The 19,416-nt window shown below is 42.3% G+C and overlaps 1 protein-coding gene across 1 annotated transcript in view; it reads right to left on the bottom strand.

Moving 5' to 3' along the window:
• dnajc27 (DnaJ (Hsp40) homolog, subfamily C, member 27) overlaps nt 1-19,416 on the bottom strand; it is a 31,009-nt gene continuing 11,593 nt past the window's right edge. Inside the window, exons 6-7 of the mRNA XM_036962950.1 lie at nt 2,025-2,185; nt 1-348 (exon numbers count right to left, since the gene is read on the bottom strand). Coding sequence (XP_036818845.1) covers nt 216-348; nt 2,025-2,185 — 294 coding nt within the window. The 3' untranslated portion in view covers nt 1-215. The remainder of the gene's footprint in view (nt 349-2,024; nt 2,186-19,416) is intronic.

Here is a 19,416-nt window from a genome sequence, read left to right as displayed (position 1 = left end):
CATCATCAGTAGTGACTTTATAAAACACTGTTGTAGCAAAATGTAATGGCACCTGGTGGGAGGGTTGGAGAGCAGGGAGGGGGGGAGAAGGTTTAGGAGAAGGGATTAGGAGAGGGTAGAAAAGGCTAATGACGTTCTAGGGGCGAGGGGTCAGGGTGCCCATGTGGCGTGTGGAGCATTGACCGGAGTCCCTAGCTGGCGTTGGTTGGCGGTGTCTACTTGATGTTCTTGAGCAAGGAGGTGCGAGCGTTCACCACGGCCTTGAAAGCATCCTCGCTGCCCGGGGCAACGCACTTATCCGGATGGAGCAGCACAGCCAGCTTCCTGTATGCCTTGTTAACCTCCTCCCTGGAAACACAAACAGGAACCAACGTTAGACCAAGAGGAAGGCGCTGTTGAATCAGCCGTGTGTGTGTGTGGAAGAAGTTGATTGTCAGGTGGACGGAGTAATGAGATTCTCCACTGTCTCCTAATCCCCTCACTAAATCCAAGCCCCCAATCCCCTACACACACACACGCGCGCACGCACACGCACACGCCTCATATCAGGGAAGATAGAAATTACCCGGAGAAGTCTGTTTTTTTGAGAGAGCGAGAGAGAGTAGGGAGAGAAAGAGAGTGAGAGAGAAATCTGTTGAGAAGCAACTGCTTGCTAAGGTTAAGTTTAGGTTTAGAATAAGGGTTAGGGCTAGGGTAAGGGTTAAGTTTTAGGATAAGGGTTACTAGATAGGTTAAATGTTACTGATAGTCAGTCCATCTGTAGATGCTCTACAGACTATTCAAATAAAGTGTTCTCTCTTCTTTTGCCAACATGAACCTGTTATGTCAATAAACACATTTAATTGAATTGAGTACAGATTGTGGAGGATGAATTGACAGAGTAGAGGATAGGATAGCGTGACTGAGTGGGGGCTGTTGGAGTGGGACTGCATGATAACATGACAACAGGGTTTAATTGCAGTAATAGACAGGAAGGGGTTAAGAAGAGATGATCTGTCCTCCTCCTGATCTTCTTACCCCCTGACAGAGGCCCTGTTGTCATGACAACCTCTAGCCCCTAGACACTTATCTAAGAGTGATTGGACAAGTCATTGTGTCATTCTGTGTGATTGGACAAGTCATTTGATCATTCTGAGTGATAGGACAGGTCATTGGGTCATTCTGAGTGATTGGACAGGTCATTGTGTCATTCTGTGTGATTGGATAAGTCATTGTGTCATTCTGAGTGATTGGACAGGTCATTGTGTCATTCTGTGTGATTGGACAGGTCATTGGGTCATTATGAGTGATTGGACAGGTCATTTGGTCATTCTAGGTGATTGAACAGGTCATTGCGGTGATACAACCCAGTTGATCAGAGGTTAATGTGGAGCTATTCCAAGTGTCTAGGGCACAGTGGTCAAACTCATTCCAAGTGTCTAGGGCACAGGGGTCAAACTCATTCCAAGTGTCTAGGGCACAGTGGTCAAACTCATTCCAAGTGTCTAGGGCACAGGGGTCAAACTCATTCCAAGTGTCTAGGGCACAGGGGTCAAACTCATTGCAAGTGCCTAGGGCACAGGGGTCAAACTCATTGCAAGTGCCTAGGGAACAGGGTTCAAACTCATTGCAAGTGCCTAGGGAACAGGGGTCAAACTCCTTCCGTGGAGGGCTGAGTGTCTGCAGGTACTCACTCCTCAATTGACTGATCAATTACCTGGTTGTCTGGGTCTTAATTGGTTAGGAACTCCCCTCACCTGGTTGTCTGGGTCTTAATTGGTTAGTTAGGAATTCTCCTCACCTGGTTGTCTAGGTCTTAATTGGTAAGTTAGGAATTCTCCTCACCTGGTTGTCTAAGTCTTAATTGGTAAGTTAGGAATTCTCCTCACCTGGTTGTCTAGGTCACAACTGGTTAGTTAGGATTTCTCCTCACCTGGTTGTCTAGGTCTCAATTGGCCACAAATTTAAAGGAAATAACCAAAACCAGCAGAGACTCAGCCCTCCATGGAATGACGTAAGACACCCCTGGTGACCCCTGTTCTTACCGTGTGGCTCCAGGTTTTACCCCCAGCATATCCCAGGAGTCCTTGCTGTTGCGTATGCGTCGGATGGTGTCGGCCTGCTCCTTGGTGAAGCCGACAGTGACCTCCGCAACCGGGCGCTTCCCACCATTCTCACACATGTCCGTTATCGAGGAGAAAAACGCCTGGAGAACACACACACACACACACACACACACACAAAGATCACTACAATCTATCATCTATCTATCTACAGTATCTGTATACAGTTGAAGTCGGAAGTTTACATATACTTAGGTTGGAGTCATTAAAACTAGTTTACATACACTTAGGTTGGAGTCATTAAAACTAGTTTACATACACTTAGGTTGGAGTCATTAAAACTCGTTTTTCACTTCACAAATTTCTTGATAACAAACTATAGTTTTGGCAAGTCGGTTAGGACATCTACTTTGTGCATGACACGTAATTTTTCCAACAATTGTTTACAGACAGATTATTTCACTTATAATTCACTGTATCACAATTCCAGTGGGTCAGAAGTTTACATACACTAAGTTGACTGTGCCTTTAAACAGCTTGGAAATTCCAGAAAATGATGTCATGGCTTTAGAAGCTTCTGATAGGCTAATTGACATCATTTGAGTCAATTGGAGGTGTACCTGTGGAAGTATTTCAAGGCCTACCTTCAAACTCAGTGCCTCTTTGCTTGACATCATGGGAAAATCTAAAGAAATCAGCCAAGACCTCAGAAAAACAATTATAGACCTCCACAAGTCTGGTTCATCCTTGGGAGCAATTTCCAAATGCCTGAAGGTACCACGTTCATCTGTACAAACAATAGTATGCAAGTATAAACACCATGGGACCACGCAGCCGTCATACCGCTCAGAAAGGAGACGCGTTCTGTCTCCTAGAGATGAACGTACTGTGGTGCGAAAAGTGCAATTCAATTCCAGAAGAACAGCAACGGACCTTGTGAAGATGCTGGAGGAAACAGGTACAAAAGTATCTATATTCACAGTAAAAACAAGTCCTATATCGACAACCTGAAAGGCTGCTCAGCAAGGAAGAAGCCACTTCTCCAAAACCGCCATGAAAAATCCAGACTATGGTTTGCAACTGCACATGGGGACAAAGATCGTACTTTTTGGAGAAATGTGCTCTGGTCTGATGAAACAAAAATAGAACTGTTTGGCCATAATGACCATCGTTATGTTTGGAGGAAACAGGGGAAGGCTTGCAAGTCGAAGAACACCATCCCAACCGTAAAGCACGAGGGGGGCAGCATCATGTTGTGGGGGTGCTTTGCTGCAGGAGGGACTGGTGCACTTCACAAAATAGATGGCAACATCAGAAAGGAAAATTATGTGGATATATTGAAGCAACATCTCAAGACATCAGTTAAAGTTAAAGCTTGGTGGCAAATGGGTCTTCCAAATGGACAATGAACCCAAGCATACTTCCAAAGTTGTGGCAAAATGGCTTAAGGACAACAAAGTCAAGGTATTGGAGTGGCCATCACAAAGCCCTAACCTCAATCCTATAGACAATTTGTGGGCAGAACTGAAAAAGCGTGTGCGAGCAAGGAGGCCTACAAACCTGACTCAGTTACACCAGCTCTGTCAGGGGGAATGGGCCAAAATTCACCCAACTTATTGTGGGAAGCTTGTGGAAGGCTACCCGAAACATTTGACCCAAGTTAAACAATTTAAATGCAATTGCTACCAAGTACTAATTGAGTGTATGTAAACTTCTGATCCACGGGGAATGTGATGAAAGAAATAAAAGCTAATATAAATAATTCTCTCTACTATTATTCAGACATTTCACATTATTAAAATAAAGTGGTGATCCTAACTGACCTAAAACAGGGAATTTGTACCAGGATTAAATGTCAGGAATTGTGAAAAACTGAGTTTAAATGTATTTGGCTAAGGTGTATGTAAACTTCCGACTTCAACTGTATCAATCTACAGTATCTATCATCTACCTACAGTATCTATCATCTATCATCTACCTACAGTATCTATCATCTATCATCTACCTACAGTATCTATCATCTACCTACAGTATCTATCATCTATCATCTACCTACAGTATCTATCATCTACCTACAGTATCTATCATCTACCTATCATCTATCATCTACCTACAGTATCCATCTATCATCTACCTACAGTATCCATCTATCATCTACCTACAGTATCTATCATCTACCTACAGTATCTATCATCTATCATCTACCTACAGTATCTATCATCTACCTACAGTATCCATCTATCATCTACCTACAGTATCTATCATCTACCTTCAGTATCTATCATCTACCTACAGTATCCATCTATCATCTACCTACAGTATCTATCATCTACCTACAGTATCTAGCTATCATCTACCTACAGTACCTATCATCTATACTCTACCTACAGTATATATCATCTATAATCTACCTACAGTATCTATCTATCATCTACCTACAGTATCTATCTATCATCTATCATCTACCTACAGTATCTATCATATATCATCTACCTACAGTATCTATCATCTACCTACAGTATCTATCATCTACCTACAGTATCTATCTATCATCTACCTACAGTATCTATCTATCATCTATCATCTACCTACAGTAGCTATCATCTATCACCTACAGTATCTATCTATCATCTACCTACAGTATCTATCTATCATCTATTATCTACCTACAGTATCTATCATATATCATCTACCTACAGTATCTATCATCTACCTACAGTATCTATCTATCATCTATCATCTACCTACAGTATCTATCTATCATCTATCATCTACCTACAGTAGCTATCAATCATCTATCATCTACCTACAGTAGCTATCATCTATCATCTACCTACAGTAGCTATCATCTATCATCTACCTACAGTATCTATCTATCATCTACCTACAGTAGCTATCATCTATCATCTACCTACAGTATTATCATCTACCTACAGTATCTATCTATCACCTACAGTATCTATCATTATTGATGTGCATCTTTCCCTATCAAGATGATTCGATATGTATCTAAATAAATGGACTCTGATCCGATACAGGAACAATATGGTTTAGTTTGAAATTATTCGGTTTGATTAGAGAACAAATCGATGGGATGCGATACGATTCGATGCACTAACATTTGTTGCAAAAACATTTTCCATTCTAAATCAAAATCTGAATTTGATGGATCTTATGAGCTGGGCGTCTCTGAGCTGGGCCTCTCTGTATGTGTGAATGATGTCTATGTATGTACTATGTAGTTCCCTGATCTGAGCCATAAAGGACACTAGACATCTACCACCATCAGATTAGAGCCATAAAGCAGACTAGACATCTACCACCCCATTACCACTATCAGATTAGAGCCATAAAGGAGACATCTACCACCACACTACCACTATCAGATTAGAGATATAAAGGAGCCTAGACATCTACCACTATCAGACTAGAGCCATAAAGGAGACTAGACATCTACCACCACACTACCACTATCAGATTAGAGCCATAAAGGAGACATCTACCACCACACTACCACTATCAGATTAGAGATATAAAGGAGACTAGACTTCTACCACTATCAGATTAGAGCCATAAAGGAGCCTAGACATCTACCACCCCACTACCACCATCCGATTAGAGCCATAAGGGAGACTAGACATCTACCACCCCACTACCACTATCAGATTAGAGACATAAAGGAGACATCTACCACCACACTACCACTATCAGATTAGAGCCATAAAGGAGACTAGACATCTACAACCCCACTACCACTATCAGATTAGAGCCATAAAGGAGCCTTGATATCTAACACCCCACAACCACTATCAGATTGGAGCCATAAAGGAGACTAGACATCTACCACCCCACTACCACTATCAGATTAGAGCCATAAAGGAGACTAGACATCTACCTCCCCACTACCATTATCAGATTAGAGCCATGAAGGAGACTAGACATCTACCACCACACTACCACCATCAGATTAGAGCCATAAAGGAGTCTAGACATCTACCACCCCACTACCACTATCAGATTAGAGCCATAAAGGGGAATCTACCACTATCAGATTAGAGCCATAAAGGAGTCATCTAACACCCCACTAGCACTATCATATTATAGCCATAAAGGAGACATCTACCACCACACTACCACTATCAGATTAGAGCCATAAAGGAGACTAGACATCTACCTCCCCACTACCATTATCAGATTAGAGCCATAAAGGAGCCTAGACATCTACCACCCCACTACCACCATCCGATTAGAGCCATAAGGGAGACTAGACATCTACCACCCCACTACCACTATCAAATTAGAGCCATAAAGGAGTCTCCTACCACCCCACTACCATATTAGAGCCATAAAGGAGACTAGACATCTACCACAATCAGATTAGAGCCATAAAGGAGACTAGACATCTACCACTATCAGATTAGAGCCATAAAGGAGGCTAGACATCTACCACTATCAGATTAGAGCCATAAAGGAGGCTAGATATCTACAACCCCACTAACACTATCAGATTAGAGACATAAAGGAGCCTAGATATCTACCACCCCACTACCACTATCAGATTAGAGCCATAAAGGAGACTAGACATCTATCTCCCCACTACCACTATCAGATTAGAGACATAAAGGGGACATCTACCATAATCAGATTAGAGCCATAAAGGGGACATCTACCACTATCACATTAGAGCCATAAATGAGGCTAGACATCTACAACCCCACTACCACTATCAGATTAGAGACATAAAGGAGACTAGACATCTACCTCCCCACTACAACTATCAGATTAGAGACATAAAGGAGACAAGACATCTACCTCCCCACTACCACTATCAGATTAGAGCCATGAAGGAGACTAGACATCTACCTCCCCACTACCACTATCAGATTAGAGCCATGAAGGAGACTAGACATCTACCACAACACTACCACTATCAGATTAGAGACATAAAGGAGACAAGACATCTACCACAATCAGATTAGAGACATAAAGGAGACATTTACCACCACACTACCACTATCAGATTAGAGACATAAAGGAGACTAGACATCTACCACAACACTACCACTATCAGATTAGAGACATAAAGGAGACAAGACATCTACCACAATCAGATTAGAGACATAAAGGAGACATTTACCACCACACTACCACTATCAGATTAGAGACATAAAGGAGACTAGACATCTACCTCCCCACTACCACCATCAAATTAGAGTCATAAAGGAGACATCTACCACCACACTACCACTATCAGATTAGAGCCACAAAGGAGACTAGACATCTACCTCCCCACTACCACTATCAGATTAGAGATATAAAGGAGCCTTTATATCTACCACCCCACTACCACTATCAGATTAGAGACATAAAGGAGCCTTGATATCTACCACCCCACTACCACTATCAGATTAGAGCCATACAGGAGACTAGACATCTACCACCACACTACCACTATCAGATTAGAGCCATAAAGGGGACATCTACCACTATCAGATTAGAGCCATAAAGGAGACTAGACATCTACCACCAGACTACCACTTTCAGATTAGAACCATAAAGGAGACTAGACATTACCACTATCAGATTAGAGCCATAAAGTAGGCTAGACATCTACCACTATCAGATTAGAGCCATAAAGGAGGCTAGACATCAACAAACTGACGACCAGTATCAGATTAGAGACATAAAGGAGCCTAGACATCTACCACCCCACTACCACTATCAGATTAGAGCCATAAAGGAGTCTTCCACCACCCCACTACCACTATCATATTAGAGCCATAAAGGAGACATCTACCACCACACTACCACTATCAGATTAGAGCCATAAAGGAGACTAGACATCTACCACCCCACTACCACCATCTGATTAGAGCCATAAGGGAGACTAGACATCTACCACCCCACTACCACTATCAAATTAGAGCCATAAAGGAGTCTCATACCACCCCACTACCATATTAGAGCCATAAAGGAGACTAGACATCTACCACTATCAGATTAGAGCCATAAAGGAGGCTAGACATCTACAACCCCACTAACACTATCAGATTAGAGACATAAAGGAGCCTAGATATCTACCACCCCACTACCACTATCAGATTAGAGCCATAAAGGAGACAAGACATCTACCACCCCACTACCACTATCAGATTAGAGCCATAAAGGAGACTAGACATCTCCCACTATCAGATTAGAGCCATAAAGGAGACTAGACATCTACCTCCCCACTACCACTATCAGATTAGAGACATAAAGGAGACTAGACATCTACCTCCCCACTACCACCATCAAATTAGAGTCATAAAGGAGACATCTACCACCACACTACCACTATCAGATTAGAGCCATAAAGGAGACTAGACATCTACCACCACACTACCACTATCAGATTAGAGCCATAAATGAGATATATACGACCACACTACCACTATCAGATTAGAGACATAAAGGAGGATCGACATCTACCACCCCCTTACTACTATCAGAATAGAGCCATAAAGGGGACATCTTACACCCCACTTCCACTATCATATTAGAGCCATAAATGAGTAATCTACCACCACACTACCACTATCAGATTAGAGCCATAAAGGAGACTAGACATCTACCACCCCACTACCAGATTAGAGCAATAAAGGAGACTAGACATCTACTACCCCCCTACTACACCTATCAGATTAGAGTCATAAAGGAGACATCTACCACTATCAGATTAGAACCCTAAGGGGGACATCTACCACTATCAGATTAGAGACTTTATGGCTTTACTTTATGTGGTAGTGGGGTGTTAGATATCTACCACCCCACTACCACAATCAGATTAGAGCCATAAAGGAGCCTAGACATCTACCACCCCACTACCACTATCAGATTAGAGCCATAAAGCAGACTAGACATCTACAGCTATCAGATTAGAGCCATAAAGGAGATATCTACCACCCCACTACCACAATCAGATTAGAGCCATAAAGGAGCCTAGACATCTACCACCCCACTACCACTATCAGATTAGAACCATAAAGGGGACATCTACCACTATCAGATTAGAGCCATAAAGGCGACTAGACATCTACCACGATCAGATTAGAGCCATAAAGGAGATATCTACCACCCCACTACCACTATCAGATTAGAGCCATAAAGGAGACTAGACATCTACCACTATCAGATTAGAGCCATAAAGGAGATATCTACCACCCCACTACCACAATCAGATTAGAGCCATAAAGGAGCCTAGACATCTACCACCCCACTACCAGTATCAGATTAGAGCCATAAAGGAGACTAGACATCTACCACTATCAGATTAGAGCCATAAAGGAGATATCTACCACCCCACTACCACAATCAGATTAGAGCCATAAAGGAGCCTAGACATCTACCACCCCACTACCACTATCAGATTAGAACCATAAAGGGGACATCTACCACTATCAGATTAGAGCCATAAAGGCGACTAGACATCTACCACGATCAGATTAGAGCCATAAAGGAGATATCTACCACCCCACTACCACTATCAGATTAGAGCCATAAAGGAGACTAGACATCTACCACGATCAGATTAGAGCCATAAAGTAGATATCTACCACCCCACTACCACTATCAGATTAGAGACATAAAGGAGCCTAGACATCTACCACCCCACTACCACTATCAGATTAGAGCCATAAAGGAAACTAGACATCTACCACTATCAGATTAGAGCCATAAAGGAATCTTCTACCACCCCACTACCACTATCAGATTAGAGACATAAAGGAGTCATCTACCACCCCACTAACACTATCAGATTAGAGCCATAAAGGAGACTAGACGTCTACCACTATCAGATTAGAGCCATAAAGGAGTCATCTACCACTATCAGATTAGAGCCATAAAGGAGGCTAGACATCTACCACTATCAGATTAGAGCCATAAAGGAGTCATCTACCACTATCAGATTAGAGCCATAAAGGAGTCATCTACCACTATCAGATTAGAGCCATAAAGGAGTCATCTACCACTATCAGATTAGAACCATAAAGGAGACTACACATCTACCACTATCAGATTAGAGCCATAAAGGAGGCTAGACATCTACCACTATCAGATTAGAGCCATAAAGGAGGCTAGACATCTACAACCCCACTAACACTATCAGATTAGAGACATAAAGGAGACTAGACATCTACCACCCCACTACCACTATCAGATTAGAGCCATAAAGGAGACTAGACATCTACCACTATCAGATGAGAGCCATAAAGGAATCTTCTACCACCCCACTACCACTATCAGATTAGAGACATAAAGGAGTCATCTACCACCCCACTACCACTATAAGATTAGAGCCATAAAGGAGACTAGACGTCTACCACTATCAGATTAGAGCCATAAAGGAGTCATCTACCACTATCAGATTAGAGCCATAAAGGAGTCATCTACCACTACCAGATTAGAGCCATAAAGGAGGCTAGACATATACCACTATCAGATTAGAGCCATAAAGGAGGCTAGACATCTACAACCCCACTAACACTATCAGATTAGAGACATAAAGGAGACTAGACATCTACCACCACACTACCACTATCAGATTAGAACCATAAAGGAGACTAGACATCTACCACTATCAGATTAGAGCCATAAAGGAGCCTAGACATCTACAACTCCACTACCACTATCAGATTAGAGCCATAAAGGAATCTTCTACCACCACACTACCATTATCAGATTAGAGCCATAAAGGAGACTAGACGTTTACCACTATCAGATTAGAGCCATAAAGGACTCATCTACCACTATCAGATTAGAGCCATAAAGGAGTCATCTACCACTATCAGATTAGAGCCATAAAGGAGGCTAGACACCTACCACTATCAGATTAGAGCCATAAAGGAGTCATCTACCACTATCAGATTAGAGCCATAAAGGAGTCTTCTACACCTATCAGATTAGAACCATAAAGGAGACTAGACATCTACCACTATCAGATTAGAGCCATAAAGGAGGCTAGACATCTACCACTATCAGATTAGAGCCATAAAGGAGGCTAGACATCTACAACCCCACTAACACTATCAGATTAGAGACATAAAGGAGATATCTACCACCCCACTACCACTATCAGATTAGAGCCATAAAAGAGCCTAGACATCTACCACCCCACTACCACAATCAGATTAGAGCCATAAAGGAGCCTAGACATCTACCACCCCACTACCACTATCAGATTAGAGCCATACAGGAGACTAGACATCTACCACTATCAGATTAGAGCCATAAAGGAGATATCTACCACCCCACTACCACAATCAGATTAGAGCCATAAAGGAGCCTAGACATCTACCACCCCACTACCACTATCAGATTAGAACCATAAAGGGGACATCTACCACTATCAGATTAGAGCCATAAAGGCGACTAGACATCTACCACGATCAGATTAGAGCCATAAAGGAGATATCTACCACCCCACTACCACTATCAGATTAGAGCCATAAAGGAGACTAGACATCTACCACTATCAGATTAGAGCCATAAAGGATATATCTACCACCCCACTACCACAATCAGATTAGAGCCATAAAGGAGCCTAGACATCTACCACCCCACTACCAGTATCAGATTAGAGCCATAAAGGAGACTAGACATCTACCACTATCAGATTAGAGCCATAAAGGAGATATCTACCACCCCACTACCACAATCAGATTAGAGCCATAAAGGAGCCTAGACATCTACCACCCCACTACCACTATCAGATTAGAACCATAAAGGGGACATCTACCACTATCAGATTAGAGCCATAAAGGCGACTAGACATCTACCACGATCAGATTAGAGCCATAAAGGAGATATCTACCACCCCACTACCACTATCAGATTAGAGCCATAAAGGAGACTAGACATCTACCACGATCAGATTAGAGCCATAAAGTAGATATCTACCACCCCACTACCACTATCAGATTAGAGACATAAAGGAGCCTAGACATCTACCACCCCACTACCACTATCAGATTAGAGCCATAAAGGAAACTAGACATCTACCACTATCAGATTAGAGCCATAAAGGAATCTTCTACCACCCCACTACCACTATCAGATTAGAGACATAAAGGAGTCATCTACCACCCCACTAACACTATCAGATTAGAGCCATAAAGGAGACTAGACGTCTACCACTATCAGATTAGAGCCATAAAGGAGTCATCTACCACTATCAGATTAGAGCCATAAAGGAGGCTAGACATCTACCACTATCAGATTAGAGCCATAAAGGAGTCATCTACCACTATCAGATTAGAGCCATAAAGGAGTCATCTACCACTATCAGATTAGAGCCATAAAGGAGTCATCTACCACTATCAGATTAGAACCATAAAGGAGACTACACATCTACCACTATCAGATTAGAGCCATAAAGGAGGCTAGACATCTACCACTATCAGATTAGAGCCATAAAGGAGGCTAGACATCTACAACCCCACTAACACTATCAGATTAGAGACATAAAGGAGACTAGACATCTACCACCCCACTACCACTATCAGATTAGAGCCATAAAGGAGACTAGACATCTACCACTATCAGATGAGAGCCATAAAGGAATCTTCTACCACCCCACTACCACTATCAGATTAGAGACATAAAGGAGTCATCTACCACCCCACTACCACTATAAGATTAGAGCCATAAAGGAGACTAGACGTCTACCACTATCAGATTAGAGCCATAAAGGAGTCATCTACCACTATCAGATTAGAGCCATAAAGGAGTCATCTACCACTATCAGATTAGAGCCATAAAGGAGGCTAGACATATACCACTATCAGATTAGAGCCATAAAGGAGGCTAGACATCTACAACCCCACTAACACTATCAGATTAGAGACATAAAGGAGACTAGACATCTACCACCACACTACCACTATCAGATTAGAACCATAAAGGAGACTAGACATCTACCACTATCAGATTAGAGCCATAAAGGAGCCTAGACATCTACAACTCCACTACCACTATCAGATTAGAGCCATAAAGGAATCTTCTACCACCACACTACCATTATCAGATTAGAGCCATAAAGGAGACTAGACGTTTACCACTATCAGATTAGAGCCATAAAGGACTCATCTACCACTATCAGATTAGAGCCATAAAGGAGTCATCTACCACTATCAGATTAGAGCCATAAAGGAGGCTAGACACCTACCACTATCAGATTAGAGCCATAAAGGAGTCATCTACCACTATCAGATTAGAGCCATAAAGGAGTCTTCTACACCTATCAGATTAGAACCATAAAGGAGACTAGACATCTACCACTATCAGATTAGAGCCATAAAGGAGGCTAGACATCTACCACTATCAGATTAGAGCCATAAAGGAGGCTAGACATCTACAACCCCACTAACACTATCAGATTAGAGACATAAAGGAGATATCTACCACCCCACTACCACTATCAGATTAGAGCCATAAAAGAGCCTAGACATCTACCACCCCACTACCACAATCAGATTAGAGCCATAAAGGAGCCTAGACATCTACCACCCCACTACCACTATCAGATTAGAGCCATACAGGAGACTAGACATCTACCACTATCAGATTAGAGCCATAAAGGAGATATCTACCACCCCACTACCACAATCAGATTAGAGCCATAAAGGAGCCTAGACATCTACCACCCCACTACCACTATCAGATTAGAACCATAAAGGGGACATCTACCACTATCAGATTAGAGCCATAAAGGCGACTAGACATCTACCACGATCAGATTAGAGCCATAAAGGAGATATCTACCACCCCACTACCACTATCAGATTAGAGCCATAAAGGAGACTAGACATCTACCACTATCAGATTAGAGCCATAAAGGAGATATCTACCACCCCACTACCACAATCAGATTAGAGCCATAAAGGAGCCTAGACATCTACCACCCCACTACCAGTATCAGATTAGAGCCATAAAGGAGACTAGACATCTACCACTATCAGATTAGAGCCATAAAGGAGATATCTACCACCCCACTACCACAATCAGATTAGAGCCATAAAGGAGCCTAGACATCTACCACCCCACTACCACTATCAGATTAGAACCATAAAGGGGACATCTACCACTATCAGATTAGAGCCATAAAGGCGACTAGACATCTACCACGATCAGATTAGAGCCATAAAGGAGATATCTACCACCCCACTACCACTATCAGATTAGAGCCATAAAGGAGACTAGACATCTACCACGATCAGATTAGAGCCATAAAGTAGATATCTACCACCCCACTACCACTATCAGATTAGAGACATAAAGGAGCCTAGACATCTACCACCCCACTACCACTATCAGATTAGAGCCATAAAGGAGACTAGACATCTACCACTATCAGATTAGAGCCATAAAGGAATCTTCTACCACCACACTACCACTATCAGATTAGAGCCATAAAGGAGACTAGACATCTACCACCCCACTACCACTATCAGATTAGAGACATAAAGGAGTCATCTACCACCCCACTAACACTATCAGATTAGAGCCATAAAGGAGACTAGACGTCTACCACTATCAGATTAGAGCCATAAAGGAGTCATCTACCACTATCAGATTAGAGCCATAAAGGAGTCATCTACCACTATCAGATTAGAGCCATAAAGGAGTCATCTACCACTATCAGATTAGAACCATAAAGGAGACTACACATCTACCACTATCAGATTAGAGCCATAAAGGAGGCTAGACATCTACCACTATCAGATTAGAGCCATAAAGGAGGCTAGACATCTACAACCCCACTAACACTATCAGATTAGAGACATAAAGGAGACTAGACATCTACCACCCCACTACCACTATCAGATTAGAGCCATAAAGGAGACTAGACATCTACCACTATCAGATGAGAGCCATAAAGGAATCTTCTACCACCCCACTACCACTATCAGATTAGAGACATAAAGGAGTCATCTACCACCCCACTACCACTATCAGATTAGAGCCATAAAGGAGTCATCTACCACTATCAGATTAGAACCATAAAGGAGGCTAGACATCTACAACCCCACTAACACTATCAGATTAGAGACATAAAGGAGACTAGACATCTACCACCACACTACCACTATCAGATTAGAACCATAAAGGAGACTAGACATCTACCACTATCAGATTAGAGCCATAAAGGAGCCTAGACATCTACAACTCCACTACCACTATCAGATTAGAGCCATAAAGGAATCTTCTACCACCCCACTACCACTATCAGTTTAGAGCCATAAAGGAGACATCTACCACCACACTACCATTATCAGATTAGAGCCATAAAGGAGACTAGACGTCTACCACTATCAGATTAGAGCCATAAAGGACTCATCTACCACTATCAGATTAGAGCCATAAAGGAGTCATCTACCACTATCAGATTAGAGCCATAAAGGAGGCTAGACACCTACCACTATCAGATTAGAGCCATAAAGGAGTCATCTACCACTATCAGATTAGAGCCATAAAGGAGTCTTCTACCACTATCAGATTAGAACCATAAAGGAGACTAGACATCTACCACTATCAGATTAGAGCCATAAAGGAGGCTAGACATCTACCACTATCAGATTAGAGCCATAAAGGAGGCTAGACATCTACCACCCCACTACCACTATCAGATTAGAACCATAAAAGAGCCTAGACATCTACCACCCCACTACCACAATCAGATTAGAGCCATAAAGGAGCCTAGACATCTACCACCCCACTACCACTATCAGATTAGAGCCATAAAGGAGACTAGACATCTACCACTATCAGATTAGAGCCATAAAGGAGATATCTACCACCCCACTACCACAATCAGATTAGAGCCATAAAGGAGCCTAGACATCTACCACCCCACTACCACTATCAGATTAGAACCATAAAGGGGAAATCTACCACTATCAGATTAGAGCCATAAAGGCGACTAGACATCTACCACGATCAGATTAGAGCCATAAAGGAGATATCTACCACCCCACTACCACTATCAGATTAGAGCCATAAAGGAGACTAGACATCTACCACTATCAGATTAGAGCCATAAAGGAGATATCTACCACCCCACTACCACAATCAGATTAGAGCCATAAAGGAGCCTAGACATCTACCACCCCACTACCAGTATCAGATTAGAGCCATAAAGGAGACTAGACATCTACCACTATCAGATTAGAGCCATAAAGGAGATATCTACCACCCCACTACCACAATCAGATTAGAGCCATAAAGGAGCCTAGACATCTACCACCCCACTACCACTATCAGATTAGAACCATAAAGGGGACATCTACCACTATCAGATTAGAGCCATAAAGGCGACTAGACATCTACCACGATCAGATTAGAGCCATAAAGGAGATATCTACCACCCCACTACCACTATCAGATTAGAGACATAAAGGAGCCTAGACATCTACCACCCCACTACCACTATCAGATTAGAGCCATAAAGGAGACTAGACATCTACCACTATCAGATTAGAGCCATAAAGGAATCTTCTACCACCCCACTACCACTATCAGATTAGAGCCATAAAGGAGACTAGACATCTACCTCCCCACTACCACTATCAGATTAGAGACATAAAGGAGACTAGACATCTACCACCCCACTACCACTATCAGATTAGAGCCATAAAGGACTCATCTACCACTATCAGATTAGAGCCATAAAGGAGTCATCTACCACTATCAGATTAGAGCCATAAAGGAGGCTAGACACCTACCACTATCAGATTAGAGCCATAAAGGAGTCATCTACCACTATCAGATTAGAGCCATAAAGGAGTCATCTACCACTATCAGATTAGAGCCATAAAGGAGTCATCTACCACTATCAGATTAGAGCCATAAAGGAGATATCTACCACCCCACTACCACTATCAGATTAGAGACATAAAGGAGTCATCTACCACCCCACTAACACTATCAGATAGAGCCATAAAGGAGACTAGACGTCTACCACTATCAGATTAGAGCCATAAAGGAGTCATCTACCACTATCAGATTAGAGCCATAAAGGAGGCTAGACATCTACCACTATCAGATTAGAGCCATAAAGGAGTCATCTACCACTATCAGATTAGAGCCATAAAGGAGTCATCTACCACTATCAGATTAGAACCATAAAGGAGACTACACATCTACCACTATCAGATTAGAGCCATAAAGGAGGCTAGACATCTACCACTATCAGATTAGAGCCATAAAGGAGGCTAGACATCTACAACCCCACTAACACTATCAGATTAGAGACATAAAGGAGACTAGACATCTACCACCCCACTACCACTATCAGATTAGAGCCATAAAGGAGACTAGACATCTACCACTATCAGATGAGAGCCATAAAGGAATCTTCTACCACCCCACTACCACTATCAGATTAGAGACATAAAGGAGTCATCTACCACCCCACTACCACTATCAGATTAGAGCCATAAGGGAGACTAGACGTCTACCACTATCAGATTAGAGCCATAAAGGAGTCATCTACCACTATCAGATTAGAGCCATAAAGGAGTCATCTACCACTATCAGATTAGAGCCATAAAGGAGGCTAGACATATACCACTATCAGATTAGAGCCATAAAGGAGTCATCTACCACTATCAGATTAGAACCATAAAGGAGGCTAGACATCTACAACCCCACTAACACTATCAGATTAGAACCATAAAGGAGACTAGACATCTACCACTATCAGATTAGAGCCATAAAGGAGCCTAGACATCTACAACTCCACTACCACTATCAGATTAGAGCCATAAAGGAATCTTCTACCACCCCACTACCACTATCAGTTTAGAGCCATAAAGGAGACATCTACCACCACACTACCATTATCAGATTAGAGCCATAAAGGAGACTAGACGTCTACCACTATCAGATTAGAGCCATAAAGGACTCATCTACCACTATCAGATTAGAGCCATAAAGGAGTCATCTACCACTATCAGATTAGAGCCATAAAGGAGGCTAGACACCTACCACTATCAGATTAGAGCCATAAAGGAGTCATCTACCACTATCAGATTAGAGCCATAAAGGAGTCTTCTACCACTATCAGATTAGAACCATAAAGGAGACTAGACATCTACCACTATCAGATTAGAGCCATAAAGGAGGCTAGACATCTACCACTATCAGATTAGAGCCATAAAGGAGGCTAGACATCTACAACCCCACTAACACTATCAGATTAGAGACATAAAGGAGATATCTACCACCCCACTACCACTATCAGATTAGAGCCATAAAAGAGCCTAGACATCTACCACCCCACTACCACTATCAGATTAGAGCCATAAAGGAGACTATACATCTACCACTATCAGATTAGAGCCATAAAGGAATCTTCTACCACCCCACTACCACTATCAGATTAGAGCCATAAAGGAGACTAGACATCTACCTCCCCACTACCACTATCAGATTAGAGACATAAAGGAGACTAGACATCTACCACCCCACTACCACTATCAGATTAGAGCCATAAAGGAGTCATCTACCACTATCAGATTAGAGCCATAAAGGAGTCATCTACCACTATCAGATTAGAGCCATAAAGGAGTCATCTACCACTATCAGATTAGAGCCATAAAGGAGATATCTACCACCCCACTACCACTATCAGATTAGAGCCATAAAGGAGCCTAGACATCGACAACCCCACTACCACTATCAGATTAGAGCCATAAAGGAGACTAGACATCTACCACTATCAGATTAGAGCCATAAAGGAATCTTCTACCACCCCACTACCACTATCAGATTAGAGCCATAAAGGAGACATCTATCACTATCAGATTAGAGCCATAAAGGAGTCATCTACCACTATCAGATTAGAGCCATAAAGGAGTCATCTACCACTATCAGATTAGAGCCATAAAGGAGTCATCTACCACTATCAGATTAGAGCCATAAAGGAGTCATCTACCACTATCAGATTAGAGGCATAAAGGAGACTAGACATCTACCTCCCACTACCACTATCAGATTAGAGCCATAAAGGAGACTAGACATCTACCACCCCACTACCACTATCAGATTATAGCCATAAAGGAGACTAGACATCTACCACCCCACTACCACTATCATATTAGAGACATAAAGGGGACATCTACCACCCCACTACCACTATCAGATTAGGGCCATAAATGACACATCTACAACCCCACTACCACTATCAGATTAGAGACATAAAGGGGACATCTACAACCCCACTACCACTATCATATTAGAGACATAAATGAGTCATCTACCACCCCCCCCTACCACTACAGGTTAGAGCCATCAAGGAGAGATGTACCACCCCACTACCACTATCAGATTAGAGACA

This window comes from Oncorhynchus mykiss, chromosome 25, assembly GCF_013265735.2.
Source record: "Oncorhynchus mykiss isolate Arlee chromosome 25, USDA_OmykA_1.1, whole genome shotgun sequence".
NCBI classification, from domain to species: domain Eukaryota; kingdom Metazoa; phylum Chordata; class Actinopteri; order Salmoniformes; family Salmonidae; genus Oncorhynchus; species Oncorhynchus mykiss.
This window is presented reverse-complemented; position numbering and strand designations above follow the sequence as displayed.